The 17,790-nt window shown below is 41.4% G+C and overlaps 1 protein-coding gene across 11 annotated transcripts; it reads right to left on the reverse strand.

The window, feature by feature from the left end:
• Positions 1–2,545: 2,545 nt before the first annotated feature.
• On the reverse strand, positions 2,546–16,463 carry LOC117579628 (basic proline-rich protein). 11 transcript variants are annotated; one of them, XM_034265593.1, is made up of 14 exons: positions 16,418–16,463; positions 16,076–16,217; positions 9,552–9,684; positions 7,972–8,303; positions 7,685–7,913; positions 6,811–7,620; positions 5,660–5,698; positions 5,381–5,587; positions 5,242–5,313; positions 5,132–5,173; positions 4,962–5,072; positions 4,678–4,896; positions 4,312–4,366; positions 3,842–3,905 (listed from the first exon to the last, which is right to left on the reverse strand). In XM_034265593.1, the coding sequence occupies exons 2-13, from the start codon at positions 16,097–16,099 to the stop codon at positions 4,341–4,343; spliced, it is 2,244 nt and encodes a 747-aa protein (XP_034121484.1). In that variant the 5' UTR covers positions 16,100–16,217; positions 16,418–16,463; the 3' UTR covers positions 3,842–3,905; positions 4,312–4,340. The 11 variants fall into 11 exon arrangements, with proteins under 11 accessions (XP_034121475.1, XP_034121478.1, XP_034121477.1 ...); XM_034265589.1 differs by having other exon boundaries at positions 3,643–3,905; positions 4,312–4,896; XM_034265584.1 differs by having other exon boundaries at positions 2,546–4,896; positions 16,446–16,463.
• Between the last annotated feature and the right edge of the window lie 1,327 nt (positions 16,464–17,790).

Below are 17,790 nucleotides of genomic sequence, written 5' to 3' on the forward strand. Positions count from 1 at the left end.
TTGTACGTTAAATAATTCTGCTTCTCAGACGGAGAGGCCAATTTATATTTTTCATTTTACGGCTGAGTTGCTACGTTCCTCAAACTTCAAGTCGCGCATACCCCCCCCCCGCCACCAGAGAGATACAAAAGATACAGCCGACACAGAGACAAACAAAGACTTCATATGCCCACCCCCTCCATCGCCAGCGCGAACTCTCGCACTTGTCGCACTTTTTGTTGTTTCTGTTTTGTTTTGTTTTGTTTTGTTGTTTGTCTCAAGTTCAGCATTATTGCTCATACGTCATGTAAACATGGCCAAAACGTTTCGTAAAGATACATTAAGAGAGAACTTCTGTTGGCTGGCAGAGCAACTGCAACCCTAAATGATACTCAATTCTAGACACTTTTCATGTGTGATTATCTGGTATTATTAAATAATATTCGCAACGCAAAGTGACAGAATAAATGCCTCGTTTTGGAGTCAGTGCGTGTTTAATTTGTCGGAGAGCTATTTATCTTTCACAAAACTTTAGCAAACACAAATAGTAAAAAAAAACGCAACAACCAACCGCCGCTTCGATAATCCCCACTTTGTTTATCCACAGTTCACAGATCGAATTTCTTTCAAGTGGGCCGACGCGCCTTGCTTGTTTAGTATATCTTTAATTCCAATTATCCACAGAAAGTTTGTTGCACAAATATTTACAAAACCCCCTGACTTTGTGGTGTGTGGCTTGGCCTCTTGCATAATTGTTAAACAGAATCAACTCTAGATTTCATAATCATTGTGTGCAAGTTTCATTCATAAAAATTGAAGCCCTAAACTGTACAAGAAACCACACCCGAAAGAGGCACAGAAACGATGTGTGAAGTGTTATATGGACGGTTACCATGCGGGGCCACTACAAATATTCAGCTATTGACTTGTCACAAAGTCGTAAAATCCATCCACAGACACCCAAAAAAAGGGGACTGAAAACTGGGTTACACGTCAATTTCAAGGCGAGACTATACGCAAAATATTACGCAAAAGCAAAACAATTGTTTAAAAATGTTTTTGTAGGTGAAAGGAGAACTTTAATTGGATATTTTGGCACCTAGGAGCATTGCAGCTGGTCCCTGCATTTTTAACCTGAAAGTAGAGTCCAATAACAGCAAAAAGTTCAAAAAACACAACCCTTAACAGCATTTTTATTTGTCGTAGCATTCCTCGGTCTCGAGTTTTGTTTTTACTTTCTCTGTCCATGCTCTGTCTATGCATTTTGTTTTTCTTATTTATCTGTCCCTGATCCTGTGTCGCGCAGATGGCCCAAAACCCAAGCCCAAGCGGCGTGCCCTGCCCACTGCTCCGCTAAAACCATTAAAGGTACGAGAATTAAAAACAAAAACCATTTGCAACGTGTTTGGGTTTACCTCCCTCTTGCTACTGATTGTTTTCTCAGAAAGAGTAACCAGAATTTTCCATTGAATACCATTTAAAATATTCGTTGGATATTTTGGCAGCGGGTAGGTAGTCTTAGTCGAAATTTACCGCATAATAAATGTCGGGGAAAAGCAAATAACAAAGTTGCAGACAAAACAGGTCGACCAAGAGATTACTCTGCAACAGATGATTCAGGCATTCTGGCATGCCTTAGACAACCCTCTGGGCAGGCAATCGATAAACATAATTCTCACTTATTTTTCCATAAAGATTTTGTATATATCCCAAATTGATTTCTTGGAATGTAATACGCAACGTTTTTTGGCCCCGGACCCTATTCCTTTTTGGGATTTTCATGTCGAAAGTCTAGCTAAAAGTCGGTGCTCTTTTGCTGTGGTTGTTTGACAAAAAAAGTTAGAACCATTCAGACGAAAACTGTGGACCACTTTTCAGTTGGAAATGGCTTTCCCAGAAGTAGACTTTTGATTATGTATTTATAATTATTTTACATGAACGCTTTTTAAATTATTCGAAGGTCAGACTATACTTTTAGGGGTTTGACATTTATAATTTTTATGAATATAAAGTTTCAGGAAATGCCCCATGGGTGGCGGTACTAAATGCAATGACGTCAGTGCAACGAGTGCCAGAGAAATGTTGAACTTTAACAGCAGCCCACTTTATGATACCACAGCTGTGGCAATAGTTTAAAGATCTTAAAACGGCATGCCAGCAGAATCAGTAGAGAATTCTGTGTCAAATCTGAATACCACTCGGTATTTGGCCGCCCTTAAAGGCGACTTGGTCACTGGCTTTCTCCAATATTCCTGACTTTTACATTTGACTGTTGGACTACATTCGACAGCGCCTATTCCTTCGTGCCTAAGTTGACCGTCAAAAGACGGCCAATGTGGCTTAGCTTCCCCCTTTCTTTCTTCCCCACAGCCAGCTCTCTCCCATTAAGACAGTTTTTATATTTGTTTCTTAATTTTTATTTAATTTCATTTAGTTGCTCTCTTGACATATAACAATTCAATATTTCCGTCTCAATCCTTGATTAGAGTAGACATTAAATAAACTAAAAACTAAAGTTGGTAAAGAAGTAAGGAAATAAAACGAAATGAAATCATAAAAATAAACAAAATAATAAAAGAATACACAAAATGCATAATAAACAACATGTCACAAAACAATTTTTTTCTCTTACAATTTTCTTTCACATTTTTCATCATCGCTCTCTTGAGTTGGGAATATTATTTTAGACTACGATTTTACTGGCAGTTTTTAACACAAGAAATAAAAGCGAACACATCAATTGGATTCTTCAACTTCAAAACACTTAGACGCTAAGACTGGAAAGTGGATTAGTTTTTTGTTTGGGAGGTTTGGGAGTAGGATTCTGGAACGGGATTTAAAGCGGGATCTGGGAGAGGGTTTTTTTTTCAATCGTCAGGGCGTCAGAGCCGTTGTCTTAGTTCGTAGTCTCAACCTTGATCTTGTCGTCGCTAGTCTCCTTGATCTTTTCAATTGGCAGTGGATCAGCCAGAACTTTAGATTCCTCAGAGGCGGCTGGCTTGAGGTCTTCGGTGGAGGCTGTTGCTGGTTTAATCTCTACTTTAACCGCTTCAGAGGCGGCTGCTACTGGCAGAACCTCTACTTTAGCCTCCTCAGAGGCGGCTGCTACTGGCTTTACCTCAACTTTAGCTTCCTCAGTGGCAGCTGGAGCGGGTTTAACCTCTACTTTAACCTCCTCAGAGGCTGCTGGCACTGGCAGAAGCTCTTTAACTGCATCAGAGGCAGCAGCAATGGGATTAGCCTCCACTTTAATCTCTTCAGAGGCAGCAGGAACGACTGGAATCTCTACCTTAACCTCTTTAGAGGCAGCCGCAACAGGTTTAATTTCAACTTTTGCCTCCTCAGAGGCAGCAGCAGCAGCAGCAGCTTTGACCTCCGCCTCGGCCTTCACCTCTGTGGCCTCCTTTTCGTTTGTCTCGCGTTTCTTGTGCAATCTGCTGGGCAAATTCTGTGTGCATGAGCAAGGACACATGCACTGATCCTTGGGTGCGCCACCCGTGAACACCGAATGCAGGCTAAAGGCATTCGGTATGGCCGCTGGCTGCACGCCCAGTGGGAAGGGATCGATAATGCTGTTCTGGTCCTTGCCGCTTGTATAGATGGAATTCTCGTCGCAATTTGAGTAGTACTCCTGTGGCAGGATCACCACCGGCATGAGAGCGATGACAGCACCCTTGGGTATCTTATCCAGCGGATAGAAGGCCGGCTGCCCGGTCGCTTGGGGTATCACGGGCAATTGTGTGAGTGACATGGCATTGATTATGCTGCCAAAGTTCGCTTGTCCATTGAAGCCGGAAAATTGTTTGTTAAAGTCAACAGAGGCAGGATTTTGGGGACAGTTGTTACTAGTGGTGGTGGAGGAGTGGGTGCTTTGAGTGGTTTTCGATGAGTGGTGCGTCCTATCGTTGCAGACACAGGTGTCGCCGCTGTTCGGATACGCAGGAACATGCAATGGTGGAGAGGGACGTGGCGTTACTTTTGGTTCAACAACATATGACTGTTGCGGTCTTGTCGTCGTCGTCGTCTGCTGCTGCTGTACGGGTTGTCTGTACGGCGGTGGCTGTTGTGGCACCTGCGGCGTATGGTATTGTATGGGTGGACTGGAGACCTTTTCAAAGGGTCTGGGTGTGGATGGCTGATAGGCAGTCGGTCTGGGTGTGGATGCCTGATAGGCAGTCGGTCTGGGTGTCGATGGTTGATAGATAGTCGGTCTGGGTGTCGTTCGTGGAGTCGTTTCGTATCGTGTCACCACTGCTGGAGTGGGCGGTGGTGGTGGTGCGTGTGGTTCAACGTTGTGCGGTCTCTGTGGATATGTATGAATATCAAAATTACCGGCTGTTAATGGTGGCTTATTATCCTTCTCAATAACGATAGCCGGGACCTTTGGCTGTACAATCGTTGTCGTTTGGAATGGCGGAACGGGAACAGGAGCATTGGGAACGGGAACATGGTGTTGGGAAGGTGGTGCGGGTGCGGGTGCGGGTTGAGGTTTTTGTGGTTTTGGTTGTGGGATAGAAGGAGGAATATAAGTTAGTGGTGGCTTTATGGTGGTTTTGCTTGTGATTGTGGCCGGTTTCTTTTGCACATAATCATTATTGTGTTCGTAATTGGGTTTGTAATTGATCACGGGTTGCCTCGGGGGCGGTTCGAACTGAATGGTTTGTGAGTAGGATGGTGGGGGTGGTTTCGAGATTTTACCGGGTTGATCTGGCGGCAGGTATCCGGGCGTATCCTTGTCCGAATGCCTGGGATCGGTGGTTGGGCGCACGCCGTTGTTGTTTGGTGGTGGTGGTGGTGGTGGCCCCGGTGGCCCCGGTGGTCCTGGGCGATCGGGTCCGGGTGGGCCTGGACGGCCAGGTCCGGGTGGGCCAGGACGAGAGGGTCCCGGTGGGCCGGGAGGTCCTGGGCGTGTGGGTCCTTGGAAAAAAGATTTTGGTTTTACATTTTTGGAAATTTTCTAATATCAAATTTGATTTTCTCACCTGGTGGGCCGGGTGGTCCTGGGCGTGTGGGGCCGGGTGGGCCGGGAGGTCCATAAGGTCCTGGTCTGGTTGGTCCTTGAGGTCCGGGTGGGCCGGGAGGTCCGAAAGGTCCTGCACAAAGAATTTATTTAGAATTTGGTTGAAATTTTGGAAGGAATTTGGACAGCTACCTTTAGGTCCGGGTCTAGTAGGTCCTTTGGGGCCGGGAGGTCCTAGATTTCAAACAGAAAATGTCAAATATCGTTCCTAAAGAACTTAGTATTATGTTTCTTAAGCATACCGGGTGGTCCAGGTGGGCCGGGTGGGCCGTTGGGTCCGTTGGGTCCGTTGGGTCCGGGTGGTCCATTGGGGCCTACAAAAAATGCATCAACGATTAGATAAACATTCTCGAGAGGGTTACGCCTTTCCGGTATTCGTACCTCCAGGTCCCTTGGGTCCTCCGGGGCCGTTGGGACCGCCTGGTCCTACACCGCCGCCATCGCCATTACCGCCCTCACCGCCCTCACCGCCGTAGCCGCCCTCGGGTCCCACAATGTGGACATATGGAGGTGCTGGCGGACCGGTTGGGCCTTCAACGTGAACATATTTACCCGAATCATCGTGATAATATTTGCCATCATTAATACCTAAAAGCAGAGCAAATGTAACATATAAATATCGATGATGCCCGAAAGGATGTGTGGAGCTACGAGGCTTACCATTGTAACGTCCAACTTCACCTCTATATTTACCGGCGTCTGGAGAGGGAGAGCGTAGGGGGATTGGGGAAATCGTTCGATTAGTAAACAGTTCATACAAGGTTTTTCATTTCAAATTAACTACTAGTACAACTACTGACTACACTAATCACTAACTACAGTAATCAGTAACTAAATTACAATACGAAAAAGTACTACAAAAATAACATACAGAATACAAAAACAGAGGGGAGTCCGCGACAACCGACACCACAAAAAATCATAACAAAAGCGGCAACAAAAAATTACAAGGATAATGGTTTGTTAGTAACAATATCTATATAGCGTATGGGGGGATTAAACCAGAAATTGATTAATGGATATCGATAAAAAATCGATTATAAGTGGGTTAAGGAATTAAAGGAGTTTCTTTGGGTTAGTTTTTGTTCCATTGCTCAAGCGAGTATTTTTCTTTCTTTCTTTTTTTAGGTGCAATTATTGTACAATAAATGAAAGTGTATGTGTTTGTGTGTGTGGTGTGCATGTGTGTGTGTGTGTGTGTGTATAACTGAAGAATCGGTGCAAGCATGATTGATATATATATAAACATATATCTGTGTGTTCTTTTGAATGAGAAACAAAAAATTCATTTCATTTTAAACTTTTTTTTTTGTCGGTGCATATAAAATATATAGAAAGGATATATATATAGGATATACATATATAGTTTGTGCGCTCATTTGGGGAAAGAAAGAGAGAGAGAGAGAGATGTGCTCTAATAAAAAATCGTGCCCTATTATCGCCTAATATATAGTGTGTGTTTTTTGGTGCTTTCTGGATATAGAATATTTGCAACAAAAAAAATCAAAGAAAAAGTGTAAAAGTATATAATTAAATGGCTGATCTTTTGGCTGAAAGTAAACGAGAGTAAACTTAAAATAGTTTATAAGTTTAATTTAAAAATTATCAGCTACAAAGAGACATAAACATAAGTTAAGAGAATCGCTTAAAGAACTACGAGAAACCCGCTGAAAGAAGCAAAATTTGAACGAACATTTCGGGGATCCTTTTGGCGCTTAAAGTTAAATTATAAGTAGAAGACTGAATCCTTTCTATATCCTCCGCAGCTCGTTCAAATTTTGATCTCCACTGGGTTGAGGGTGTAGGCTAACCTGATACGTATCCAATGGCCCCAGGAAAACCGGTATCGGTGTGCGTGTAGGTGCTCGTGTAGGTACCCTCACTGCCAGGACGATAGCTGCTGCCAGCAACGACTCCAGCACCACTGCCAGGACGATAACTGCCGCCAGCATCGACTCCAGCACCACTGCCAGGACGATAACTGCCGCCAGCACCGACTCCAGCACCAGTGCCCGTGCTGTAGCGATCGCCAGCACCGACTCCAGCACCAGTGCCCGTGCTGTAGCGATCGCCAGCACCGACTCCAGCACCAGTGCCCGTGCTGTAGCGATCGCCAGCACCGACTCCAGCACCAGTGCCCGTGCTGTAGCGATCGCCAGCACCGAGGCCGTTGCCATTGCCAGTGCTATAGCGATCGCCAGCACCGAGGCCGTTGCCATTGCCAGTGCTATAGCGATCGCCAGAGCCGAAACCGGAGCCGCTGCCGGGACCGGTGGCATCGCCATTGGCATTATATTGACCCGCTCCTAGTCCAGTGCGATCTCCATCCCTGTATACCGGTTTTCCTGAGGCTCCGCCTCCCGCGCCGACAGGGCCCAGGGGTCCTGGAGGTCCAGGGGGACCAGGGGGACCATTTGGTCCGTTGGGGCCATTTGGTCCCTTTGGACCACCAGGACCGTTGGGTCCAAAGCCACCGAATCCTCCATTGCCGCCTCCTGAGCCGCTGCCGCCATTGCCGCCTCCCGAGCCGCTGCCGCCACTGCCGCCACTGCCGCCGCTGCCTCCGTTGGAACCAACCACATGGTTGTAGGGATTGCTGTCCGGCTTGTATTGGCCATCATCTAAAAGAACACGAAAGACTAGAGTCCGTGGCCGGGTGGGGGATCGGAGAGATCTGTTTCTCACTGTTGCTGCCCGGAAGCAGGGTGTTCACAGAGTGGAAGGACGGCGCCTGATCCCCAGGATAGTCGCGATGCGTGTGTCCCTTGTCGGTGCCAAATAGACCTGTGCCCTGGGGCACCAGCGGGCCCGTTGGCTTGTGAATGGGCAGACTCTTCTGGTCGGAACCCTTCAGTACGGGAATGTTCACGGAGAACGAGGGAATGGCATCCTTGCTGTCCTCCTTTTTCTTATACTAGAATATCGATAAATCAGTGAGGATTTGTTCTCCCTCTCCTCTTTCGTATCCTTACGTCTCTCTCCACAAAGAATGGCACACCCGACCGGGCGCCGTCGGCAAACTTGCCACACCCAATGGGGAAATAGAGTTCGTGCCACTGCAGCAGAATGCCAGGCTCCGAGGGACCGCCATCCGTCTCATTGTACAAATGCGGCGGGAAAGTCTCCACGGGCTTCTCTGGCTCCACTGTCCTATAGCCATGGGCGTCGGCCACATAGTGTGTTGCACGGAGCAGATGGTAGGGATCGATCAGACCGTAGCAGCCATAGGTGACGCCATCGGGTCCACGAGTCTCGTGATGGAAGTTCCCTGTCTTTCCCACATCATAGCCATAACGATAGGCATCTAGTTGGTTTGTTTTTTCGATCGTTTACGAATTGGTTTTGTGGTTTTGGGTTTGTTGTTTGTTTTGTTGTTGAAAGAGTAATGTTTTTAGAGGTATAACTTTGGGTTTTGTGGCGTGTGTGTGTGTGATTTTGGTGTGTGACAAAACCTGTAAAATGTTGTAGATATCCCTAAGAATCCTATCGACTCATCTAACATCCTGACTGACTCTCTTCTGAACCTAAAAGAACTTTCGTACAATGCGCCGCAAAAGGTTTTCGTTTAGCCAAAGACACTTTAATAATAAGATGCGCCAACAAATGAGGAAATTTGTATCTTAGAAAGAGATTTCCATTTAATTTTATGTCAGGAAAAACCTCCAATAGCCACGAGAGAGCATCTTTAAATGGATCTCTTTCGTAGGCTCTCAAACTAGCATTTATTTCGAGCTCATTGTATAATTTGTTTGCTTCCTCGTTACACATCTTATTATTATTTTGCCTTTGGAGGAATAATCCTAGTCATTTGGGATTTGTTTTTGATAAAGTATTATAGTATATAGAAAATGTTGGTGTTTTTGTGTGCTGTTGTTGTTGAGTTTTGTTTGTTGTATTAACAATTTTTTAACTAGTTTTTTGGTTGGGTTTCTCTTGTTTTTTGTTGTGAGAGGAGGGTATGAGTATGCAAAGCTTTTTTTCATATAAAATTTCATGTTTTCATACAAGAAAAGTATGTAAAAGAAAGAGGATAGTTGCATAGAGAAGAAAAAGAGACATAGAGTGAGAGAGAGAGAGAGATATAGATAGATGGTTGTTTGATTGATTGATTTGATTGAGCGGTATATATATATATATTTACAATTTGAGTCTACGATTTCTACTGTGGTGAAATTTTTAGTAAAGCTGCTACAAAAGAACATACTACAAAGGACATTCTAATGAAGAACGAAGGGGGTTGGTGGTAGGGTGGGTGGCAGGGGGTATACAAATACTTAAGACTAAGGTACTACTAGTACTAACAATTACATTAACAAAATTGGTTTTCATCTATGAGAAAAACACTAACTAAACTGCATGGAATGGGTTGGGTGGATAGTGGGAGATACAAGTACAAGGAGGTTCTACGAGAATACTTTACATAAATTAATGGATTTTTTTTGGGATTGTATGTTTCTTTGTAATGGTTTTATAAGCAACTTATTACAACGTTATATAGACAGCGGCGCAATGGTTACAGTAAGGGGAAAAGGGAAACGTGTTCGTCACTTACTTGTGTCAAAGTTAGAGGAATAATATTGTTGATTCGTTGTCTTTTGATCGTTTATGTCGAGTATAAGACGACGATTCTCTGCATCGAATTTGGCAGAGTAAACGCATTGCACCAAGAAGATGCAAGCAACGACCTGGAAAAAATCACAAAAAGAGAAAAATGAGTAATGGTAACAGCTGTTTGAAAAGATTTGTCACATTCAAGGCACGCCCCCACACACTCACGCACAGACCACAAAATCGTTTAAAATGTAAGACTTAAACTACGGCTTTGACTCTTCGTTTTGTTGGATTTGCATATGAGGCACGATGACTCAAACATGCAACAACAAAACCAAAAAACTTGGAAGTTTTGAGCTCGTTTTTAACGTCTCGTACCATCCCCGCAGCAGCCCCATTTTGGATCCGGTTCGATTCGTTCCCAAAGAAACCACAACAACAAAAATGCCCCAAAATGTCAAAGGCATAAAATAATCAAAGCACAACATTCCTCCTTGTGGCTTCACTCGTCAAAAAACGGTTTGACAGCAGACGGTTTCGGCTCAAAGACTAGAACTGGAACTTGATTTTTATATGCTAATTTCCTTCGATTTGTCACAGTCGCTGCGAAAAATGTCAGACACTCTTTGCTAAAAACCAAAAAATTGGCTTCAAGTTGAAGACAAACTTGTGGTTTGGCTGCCACTTACAGACAGTTTAATGGACAATTAGCCGAGTTCTTAATGCACTTGTCGACATTTTGGAGTGGCACTCACTAAATATGATTATAAGCAATGAATGCAGTGTAGCTACATATGTATGCCACATAATCTAGGGCTATTCTTACGCTTAGTTAAAGTTTTGTTAGTTCTTTGATTAGCATAAATTCTTCAGATCGTTAATTTAATTCGTTTCACGGTTCCGGCTTCGTGGCCATTTCCTTATCAGAAACGAGTTGTATTATTAGAATTCATAAAAGGCAGTCATATTTCTAAAATATGTCACTAAACAGCAGAAGCAAGACATACGCACCAAAGAGACCTTCACATTATGCTAAATACAATAACAACAGTTCGTTTGGTTTATGATCTTTGATAGATGGAGAAGAGCCTCCTCTTCAATCAGCCTCTAATTATGTGCCTTCGGATCGATGAGGGTGTGTATTGGTACGGCTGAGGGTTTGTCTTAAGGTTAAAGAGATGTCTGGTAACTATTTTTCCAATGCTGAGAGAAAAAAACAAACCGAGCGCACCCGATCTCTTATCTCAATATTAAGCTTAGCTTGCGTTCTCCCTCTGTTTTGTGGTGCCCGAACATGAATGAACACGTCTAAAAATACCAACAACAACAAGCAAGAGACACGCCAATGCAAAGGTGTCTCGTTTCTGTAGTTGTGGTGGGTGTGAAAAAGCAAGAGAAAGAGAGTAAAGAGACTTATCTCTCTCTACCTGCGGAGCGACCAAGTTCGCTACGGAAAACAGAATCAAAAGGGAGACGCAAAAAAAAGGGGGGGGCGCATTGCACACTGTCTGCAGTAACGGAATCAAATTTGTCTTTTGCCTCCCACTTTGCATTGTGTTCGTAGAGGAATTGTTTTTGTTTTTTTTTTTACCACAAACCTCAACGTAGAGCATCTAATATTCATTGTCTACAATTTGCATTGATTTTGAGTCTCTTAGAGTTTATCTTAAGGTTAAAAAGAGATGACGGGTAATTATACATATTGGATAACAATGGTTAACACCCGCTATAGATTTTGCGGATAAGGTCAATAATTTTTTGTTTTTATTTTTATATTGTGGGGGCAAATAAAATGAAAACCAAACCATGTGAAGGAAACCATAGACAAAATACTAAAGACAAATGAATTTCTCATAAAAAAAAATTTATTTGACCATCGAAAACGGCATCGAAATATGAAATCTCATTAATGCAAATTGGTGGCATCGTATCTCGGATTGGTGCGTATGGCTAACTGTCTTTTGATTGGCATATCTTCAAGTTTAAATTGTTGCCAAATCGACTGCTCCCATATCTCCATGAAAAAAGACTATAATTTATTATGCCATAATATCAAACAGCTGCTGACAACGGAGGTCGTTCTCCATGTCTCTCTCTCTCTCTCTATCACTCCAACACCCCCGATGGCAGGCCTCTGGAGTGCTCACATTTTTCATAATGAATAAAGTTCCAAAGAGTTCAATGAATCACTGAGTGAGTGAGTGTCTCTGGGAGGGATTTTTGGGGAGTGTATTACAAAAGTTTTTCATAATTTTCATGTGATTATTGATTTTTTGACGCAGTTTCGACAGTTGATTACATTCGCAGGCCTGCCCGGGGAAGTTTGTCTGGAAAACTAACGTGGGGGCTTTAAACTCGTGCTAACTTGGGTTGCTAATATGATTGATATCATGTCTTGTGTCTTTTGGGAGAATATTCCACATAATATTTATCAGAAATTGGTAGAATATGTTTTCCAAAATTGTCTAAAAAGTAAGGATTATGAGCTCTTTAGGGATTTAAGAGAAGGAATTTCTAAGAGGTTTTGCATGTTTTCCAGGAAAACTTTTAAAGTATTCTAATGACAGATTTGTAAAGTTTTCTTTAGTTTTTTTGCCACACATTCACTTTGTCTGCAAATAATCCTTTCAAAACCAAAAACTCCCTCCACAAAGTAACTCAAACTTTACCTCTGACCTATGGCTATGATGTTTGCACCCCTGTTTGTGGGCTAGGCCACAGACTGATAAGTTCATTTGTTATAAATAATTAGTCTACACTTCAATTGAGTGAATGGGGGCTGCCTGGCTGGCTGACTGCTGCTGCCAAGCCTCAAATCAATTTTTAATCAATTAACAAATCCAAAAAAATGTGAGCTACAGAGACACAAAAGAAGAGGTTTTAGTTTTGGTTGAGTTTCAGTTTGGGTTTCAGTTTGAGTTGCAAATGCAGTAAATCAAGTGGCACGTCAGGTCTGAGGCGTTGTTCGCATAGATCATTCCAAGACAAGTGGCTCCTCTGTGGCGGCATGACCCAAAAAACCACAAAACTCTACGCCTTGAGAATGAACGAGAACCCATGCTGCATGCTTCGAGCGTTCTTACAATGAGCCAATGAATCTTTTGCCAAGTTGTTGCCATTTTTGCATAACTTGAAAATTTATTAATCGACTTATTTGCACGCACCATAGATGTTGCTGTTGCTTTTGCTGTTTACATGACTTCAGCTACAACATTTTCTCGCTGATGATCATTCCGGGGGCTCCGAAAACAAACCGGTTAAGACATCTCCATCTCCATCTCCAGACTCTTGACTGCTTTTTGCCCTTTGGCGGTTTTGGAGGCGAAACCTCAAGTATTCAATACGTTTCAAGGTCAATCTGGCATGAGCCCATATGCATTGAACAGCAAGAAATATGTTTAATAAGCACTAAACAAAAAAAATAAAGAAAATGCAACCAATTATGCGGCGGGGAATCTCTGACCTTAATTGATGACACAAGTTTGTGGGATGCAGTTTCGTTCGTTCGGGGACTGCTGCGCCTGGCAAGAAATTGTGAAATTTCTTTCGTGTTTGTGAAATCGAATATTTTTATATTTACATAAGCCAGACATACAAAAATGTCAAACAAACACTTTTTAATGAGCGCTTTAGCCTCAGCCGGCAACAAATAAAATAATTTGTGATGACAAAAGAATTATTAGAACTTGGCAAACTTTTTTGTAACCCACCAAAAAAATATGCCCAAAAAATCAGATTCGATCGATAAAATTCGATTGAAAAACAGGTCGAACCTGAAATTAGGATAAACCTTTCCAGTTCGAGTTCAGCGAGCGGTTTTAATTAGCATCAGTGTCTAGAGGTCTTCTAACAGAGCAGAACCAAAAGCTAAAGCGAGTTCATTCCCCATCAGATATCCCAAAAACAATGATGGGAATGGAATGTTCAGTTTACCTGTCACTGAGCTTCCTTCCCCTATCCAAATCAGAACAGATTTATGGTAGCAATTAAGAAATAAACCGTTTCGGATACTCTGGCATTCACTTATACATCACTTTCGGGAGTGACATCATATTTATTTTAAATAATAAAATAAAACCTTAACTTTTACTTTCAACTTTTGGCATTTTGTGGCCATTCGCATAACATTTTGCGTTTAAGCCAAAGACTGAACGAAGACTTCCTCCTCTGCCCACAACAGACTTTGTCTCTCCTAATCGCTGCCTGGCAATCACCACAGGCTCATTTGCATTTCTAGATTTTTCATTATAGATACACACACACACACACACACACACACTCTCTATAGTATCTATAGATTTTGATATTGAAATTAGCGAAGAGAACCACAATCTGTTGGGGAGTCTTTAAATATCGAAAGTTGAGCGATGAAGATGGAGAGTTTGAACGGCAAGAATGCTCAGAATGGATAGGCAATAAAAGTGAATGGGGCTTGGCCTGGAGTTCTATGAACTCTTATGTAAGAGGTGTTAAAGAACCGAATTTGAAACAGGAAAGAAGTTTTAAGGTTAGTGCTCCTTTGATTGTACATCTTTTGAGTTGAAATTTAAGCTGAATTAAGACAGTTTTGCATATATATTCCTTCCCCTTTAATGTTATATATTTTGCTTCCGTTAACTGTAAACTCAATCCCTGCAATGGCCCACATGCTAAACACGCTTAACACTCTCTTTTACAACCGAATAAATCCCCCTAATTTATTTCAAACTGTTTATGAATGCCAGACACTTCACTCATGAGTACATTTTATGACTCGAACTTAACTTTTTTGCCTACTACTGACTGTGTTCTGTCCGATTAAATCTCTGCGTCTCAAAGGGCAGATGAAAATTTCGCACACTCTTTAAAATTCCACAAACAAACTTCAGCTTTTGGAGTGGGAGTGCTGAAGAAATCCCAGAATTCTGGGCCAAAATGAGACGATGGCCTGCCGCCCTGTCAACGCTTGTTGCCGCAGGGCATAAACAATCTTTTACTCCTACCACATTTTTTTTTTCGTACGTGTTTGACAGAAATAAGCCGCATGCTGTCGTGATAAATTCTCGGAGCCACAAGCTTAACCCCAAGCTGGCAAAGAAGGGGTCAAGGTACCCCGGAGCGAGAGACAGGGCAGGCTTGCGCGGGCCTTTTGGCAGGTGACAGAATTCCAAAGCCAAAAACAATTTGTTTCTAGTGCGAAATAGAGATGATATCGTGGCATCATTATGACACTTTATATATACATTTTGGGCAATCTGTATCTTTTGGGACAATTAGCATGTTTTGGTTGGATACTATCTAAGAATTTGCTGCGGGTTTCATCAAATTAACACTCTTTTTGGATAGTTTTTGGTTTGTTAATGAAGCACGTCCTTGACTTAAAATATGATGATTGTACCACAACTTTCTCAAACATCGTACTCAAACGGAACTAAGCAAATCATTTGACTTTAAATAAACCCAACAATCAGCAACAAAAAGTAAAAAATGATGCAAAATCATTTGCATATCCCATCGATAAAATCATTTAATACAAATTATCTCTCACTTTTGACCAGAAATTCACTTTTGCTTGGTTTTGTTTTGCTTTTGTGTTGTTATTGACGCATCTTCTATGTAAAAAATAACAGCCACGAATATCGATTGGATTTCAATGACAAAAACTGGGTAAAAACATTGGCAAGACGTTTTGCGTTGCGGCTAAAACAAATAGTAGTAGGTGCTACTTACTCATCGAAAACGCTTACGAAATTGCCGGTATTTGTATTTTGTTTGTCTAGTAAAATGCCGGGCCTGGTGATTGCCATTGCTATTACGTACTATAACCATTCATTTCCCTTCAACTAAGTTGCATTCAAGCCAGTACTTGTGCAAATAAAACCGAAAATAGTAACAAAATTTGACCCGGACTTGTTGTCCGTCTGCTCATGCACAGAAATGACATCGTTATTGGAATTGGAATCATTTGTTGATGTTGATGAAGCTCAACAAATACCAAAGAGTAGAGTAGTAGTAGTAGTACTCTCTGGCTGTACTTTTGCTGCATTCTGATGTATTCTCGAAGCCTTCAAATCTTAACTGCGGGTAGTTGTTGCCGTACAAATCGTTATTTTGTTTGTTTGCAATCAAATATTCGAGTCAGACGCATTTTTTCCCTGTATTTATTTGGTTCTCTTGTTTGATTTTAATTTTAGCGCTCGCCAAGTGTTGATGACAGACGGAATGGAGTTCAATAATTATGATTATAAGGTAAGATAATATTTTGAATGTATATAGAAAATATATCTATAAAAGCCAGCACTAAAAACCCTAAATAACTCGACAAAAATATAGACTCTCTCTAACTATTAACTATAACTTTTATTATGATTGTTTCAAATAATTTTGTATCATGATTTCCTTGTCTAAATCTTCAAAATTCCATACAAAACATAAAGTCCGTCCTTTGAATATCCAAATATACTTCCTCCAATTTAAAAAAATATTCTTAATACACATTCAATTAGTATTATTACTACTATATTATTCGTTTTTTTTTTAACTCACCATGCAACAAACTGCACGCGTCATTTTGCAACGAATTGTTTAAGTTTTTATTTTTGGCACAACGCAACGCTCCAGTAATTCTTTATTTAGGTATATTAAAAAATTTATAAATGGAATAAACTTGAGTTATCCAATTTCCAATCTTGAAAAGGAGAAGAAATATTCATTATAGATTGAGCACAGATTTCACACTATACAGTTTTTCTTTCGGATATCTTTTGTTTATCCTTGCAATTAGTACAGTTCTTGGTTGGTTTTTTTGTTTTCTTGCATGTGAGAGGGATCACGGATTTTGTGAGAGATCTTATGAGATCTCTTGGGATCTGTTTAGTATGTATTTACTTTGGGGAGCCTTAACTAGAGCTCATACCGTGGTGACCGATCTGGACGAACTGAAGATGAACGCATCGCGTCTTAGCCATATAAACCAAGAGGCAGACGCAAAACAAAACAAAAAAAAGAAACACAAATATAAAAAATAAAGACAGGCTGAAATCGAATTTCATGACGCGCTCAAAAAAATGTACTTGAGAGCAGCAGCAGTCACAGCAGCGCGACTCCAGAGCCCAGAGCCAGAGCCAGAGCCAGAGCTTGCGTTTGTGGCTTAAAGTGCGTGCGTGTGTGAGTGGAACGGGTTTTAAACATATGATTTGTGTACACCCTGTAATGGAGGGTATTCTGAATGCGATAATCAATATCACAGTTGATGTAAGAGTATGCGAGTGAAATTTTTATGTTTCTGAATATATTTTACAGTTTTCTGAGAAATTAATGACCAAATTCGATAAAAAAAGCGAATCCAAAAAGCAGTATCTTTCTCCCAATTTAAGATATGTCATTTTAAAAGACAACACATGGCCATGCCATCATGATTTCCCCTCAAGATCCAGACTAGATACGTTCCAAAGATACGATAATATATTAATTTGACCCATCAATCTGTAGGGGTATCTAATATTCCACACTCGAAGCTACCCTGGTGGCTTTTGTTAATTTATTTGTCCAAGCGCCGCGGAGAGATGAGCTTGAACTAACTCACAGCCGGAACACCATGTCGTATACTTGATAAATCTCGCACTTCGCCGAGAGAACTCTCTCAGATCGCTCACTTTCTGGGAGAGATCCTCTCTTGAGGAGGATGTGCTTGCGTGTCCCAAGAATTTAAGTTCACTTTCAGGTTCTGAACCCCCTTCATTAATATTTAAAGATAGCTTCGTTTTTCTCTTCTTTTTTGGTGTTTTATTGCTTTGTATTTTGTTTGTCCCGCAGAACGTTTTCAGTTCTTTTTTAATTGAAAATTCGAGTTTTTCGTGTTTTAGTTTGATTTAAGTTTATTTCTAATCGAAAAGTGATATTTCAGCTATGAGTCGATGGATGAATATACATTCATTTGTTGCTATTTTCTGGTGGTTCTCTAACTATTTAGTTGGTTTATTGATTTGATTAAAGTTTTGGCTATCCCAAAAAAACGAAGCATAAACGACTGGCTGGCTGCACGAGAAATCTTTTGATTTCCGTATACTAATTTTGTTTGGGTTCCTTTGATATGCAAGAGGCAGCCATCATTATTAGAATTAATCATTGATTATGCCATTGTTCAATGATTAATTCCAATAATGATGGCCGCCTTCTATACATATTTTCTATATTTTGAATTTTTCTATATTTTATTTTTCTATATATTGAATATATTTAGCCATAGTAGATTAATCTCT

This window comes from Drosophila guanche, unplaced genomic scaffold, assembly GCF_900245975.1.
Source record: "Drosophila guanche unplaced genomic scaffold, DGUA_6, whole genome shotgun sequence".
NCBI lineage: Eukaryota > Metazoa > Arthropoda > Insecta > Diptera > Drosophilidae > Drosophila > Drosophila guanche.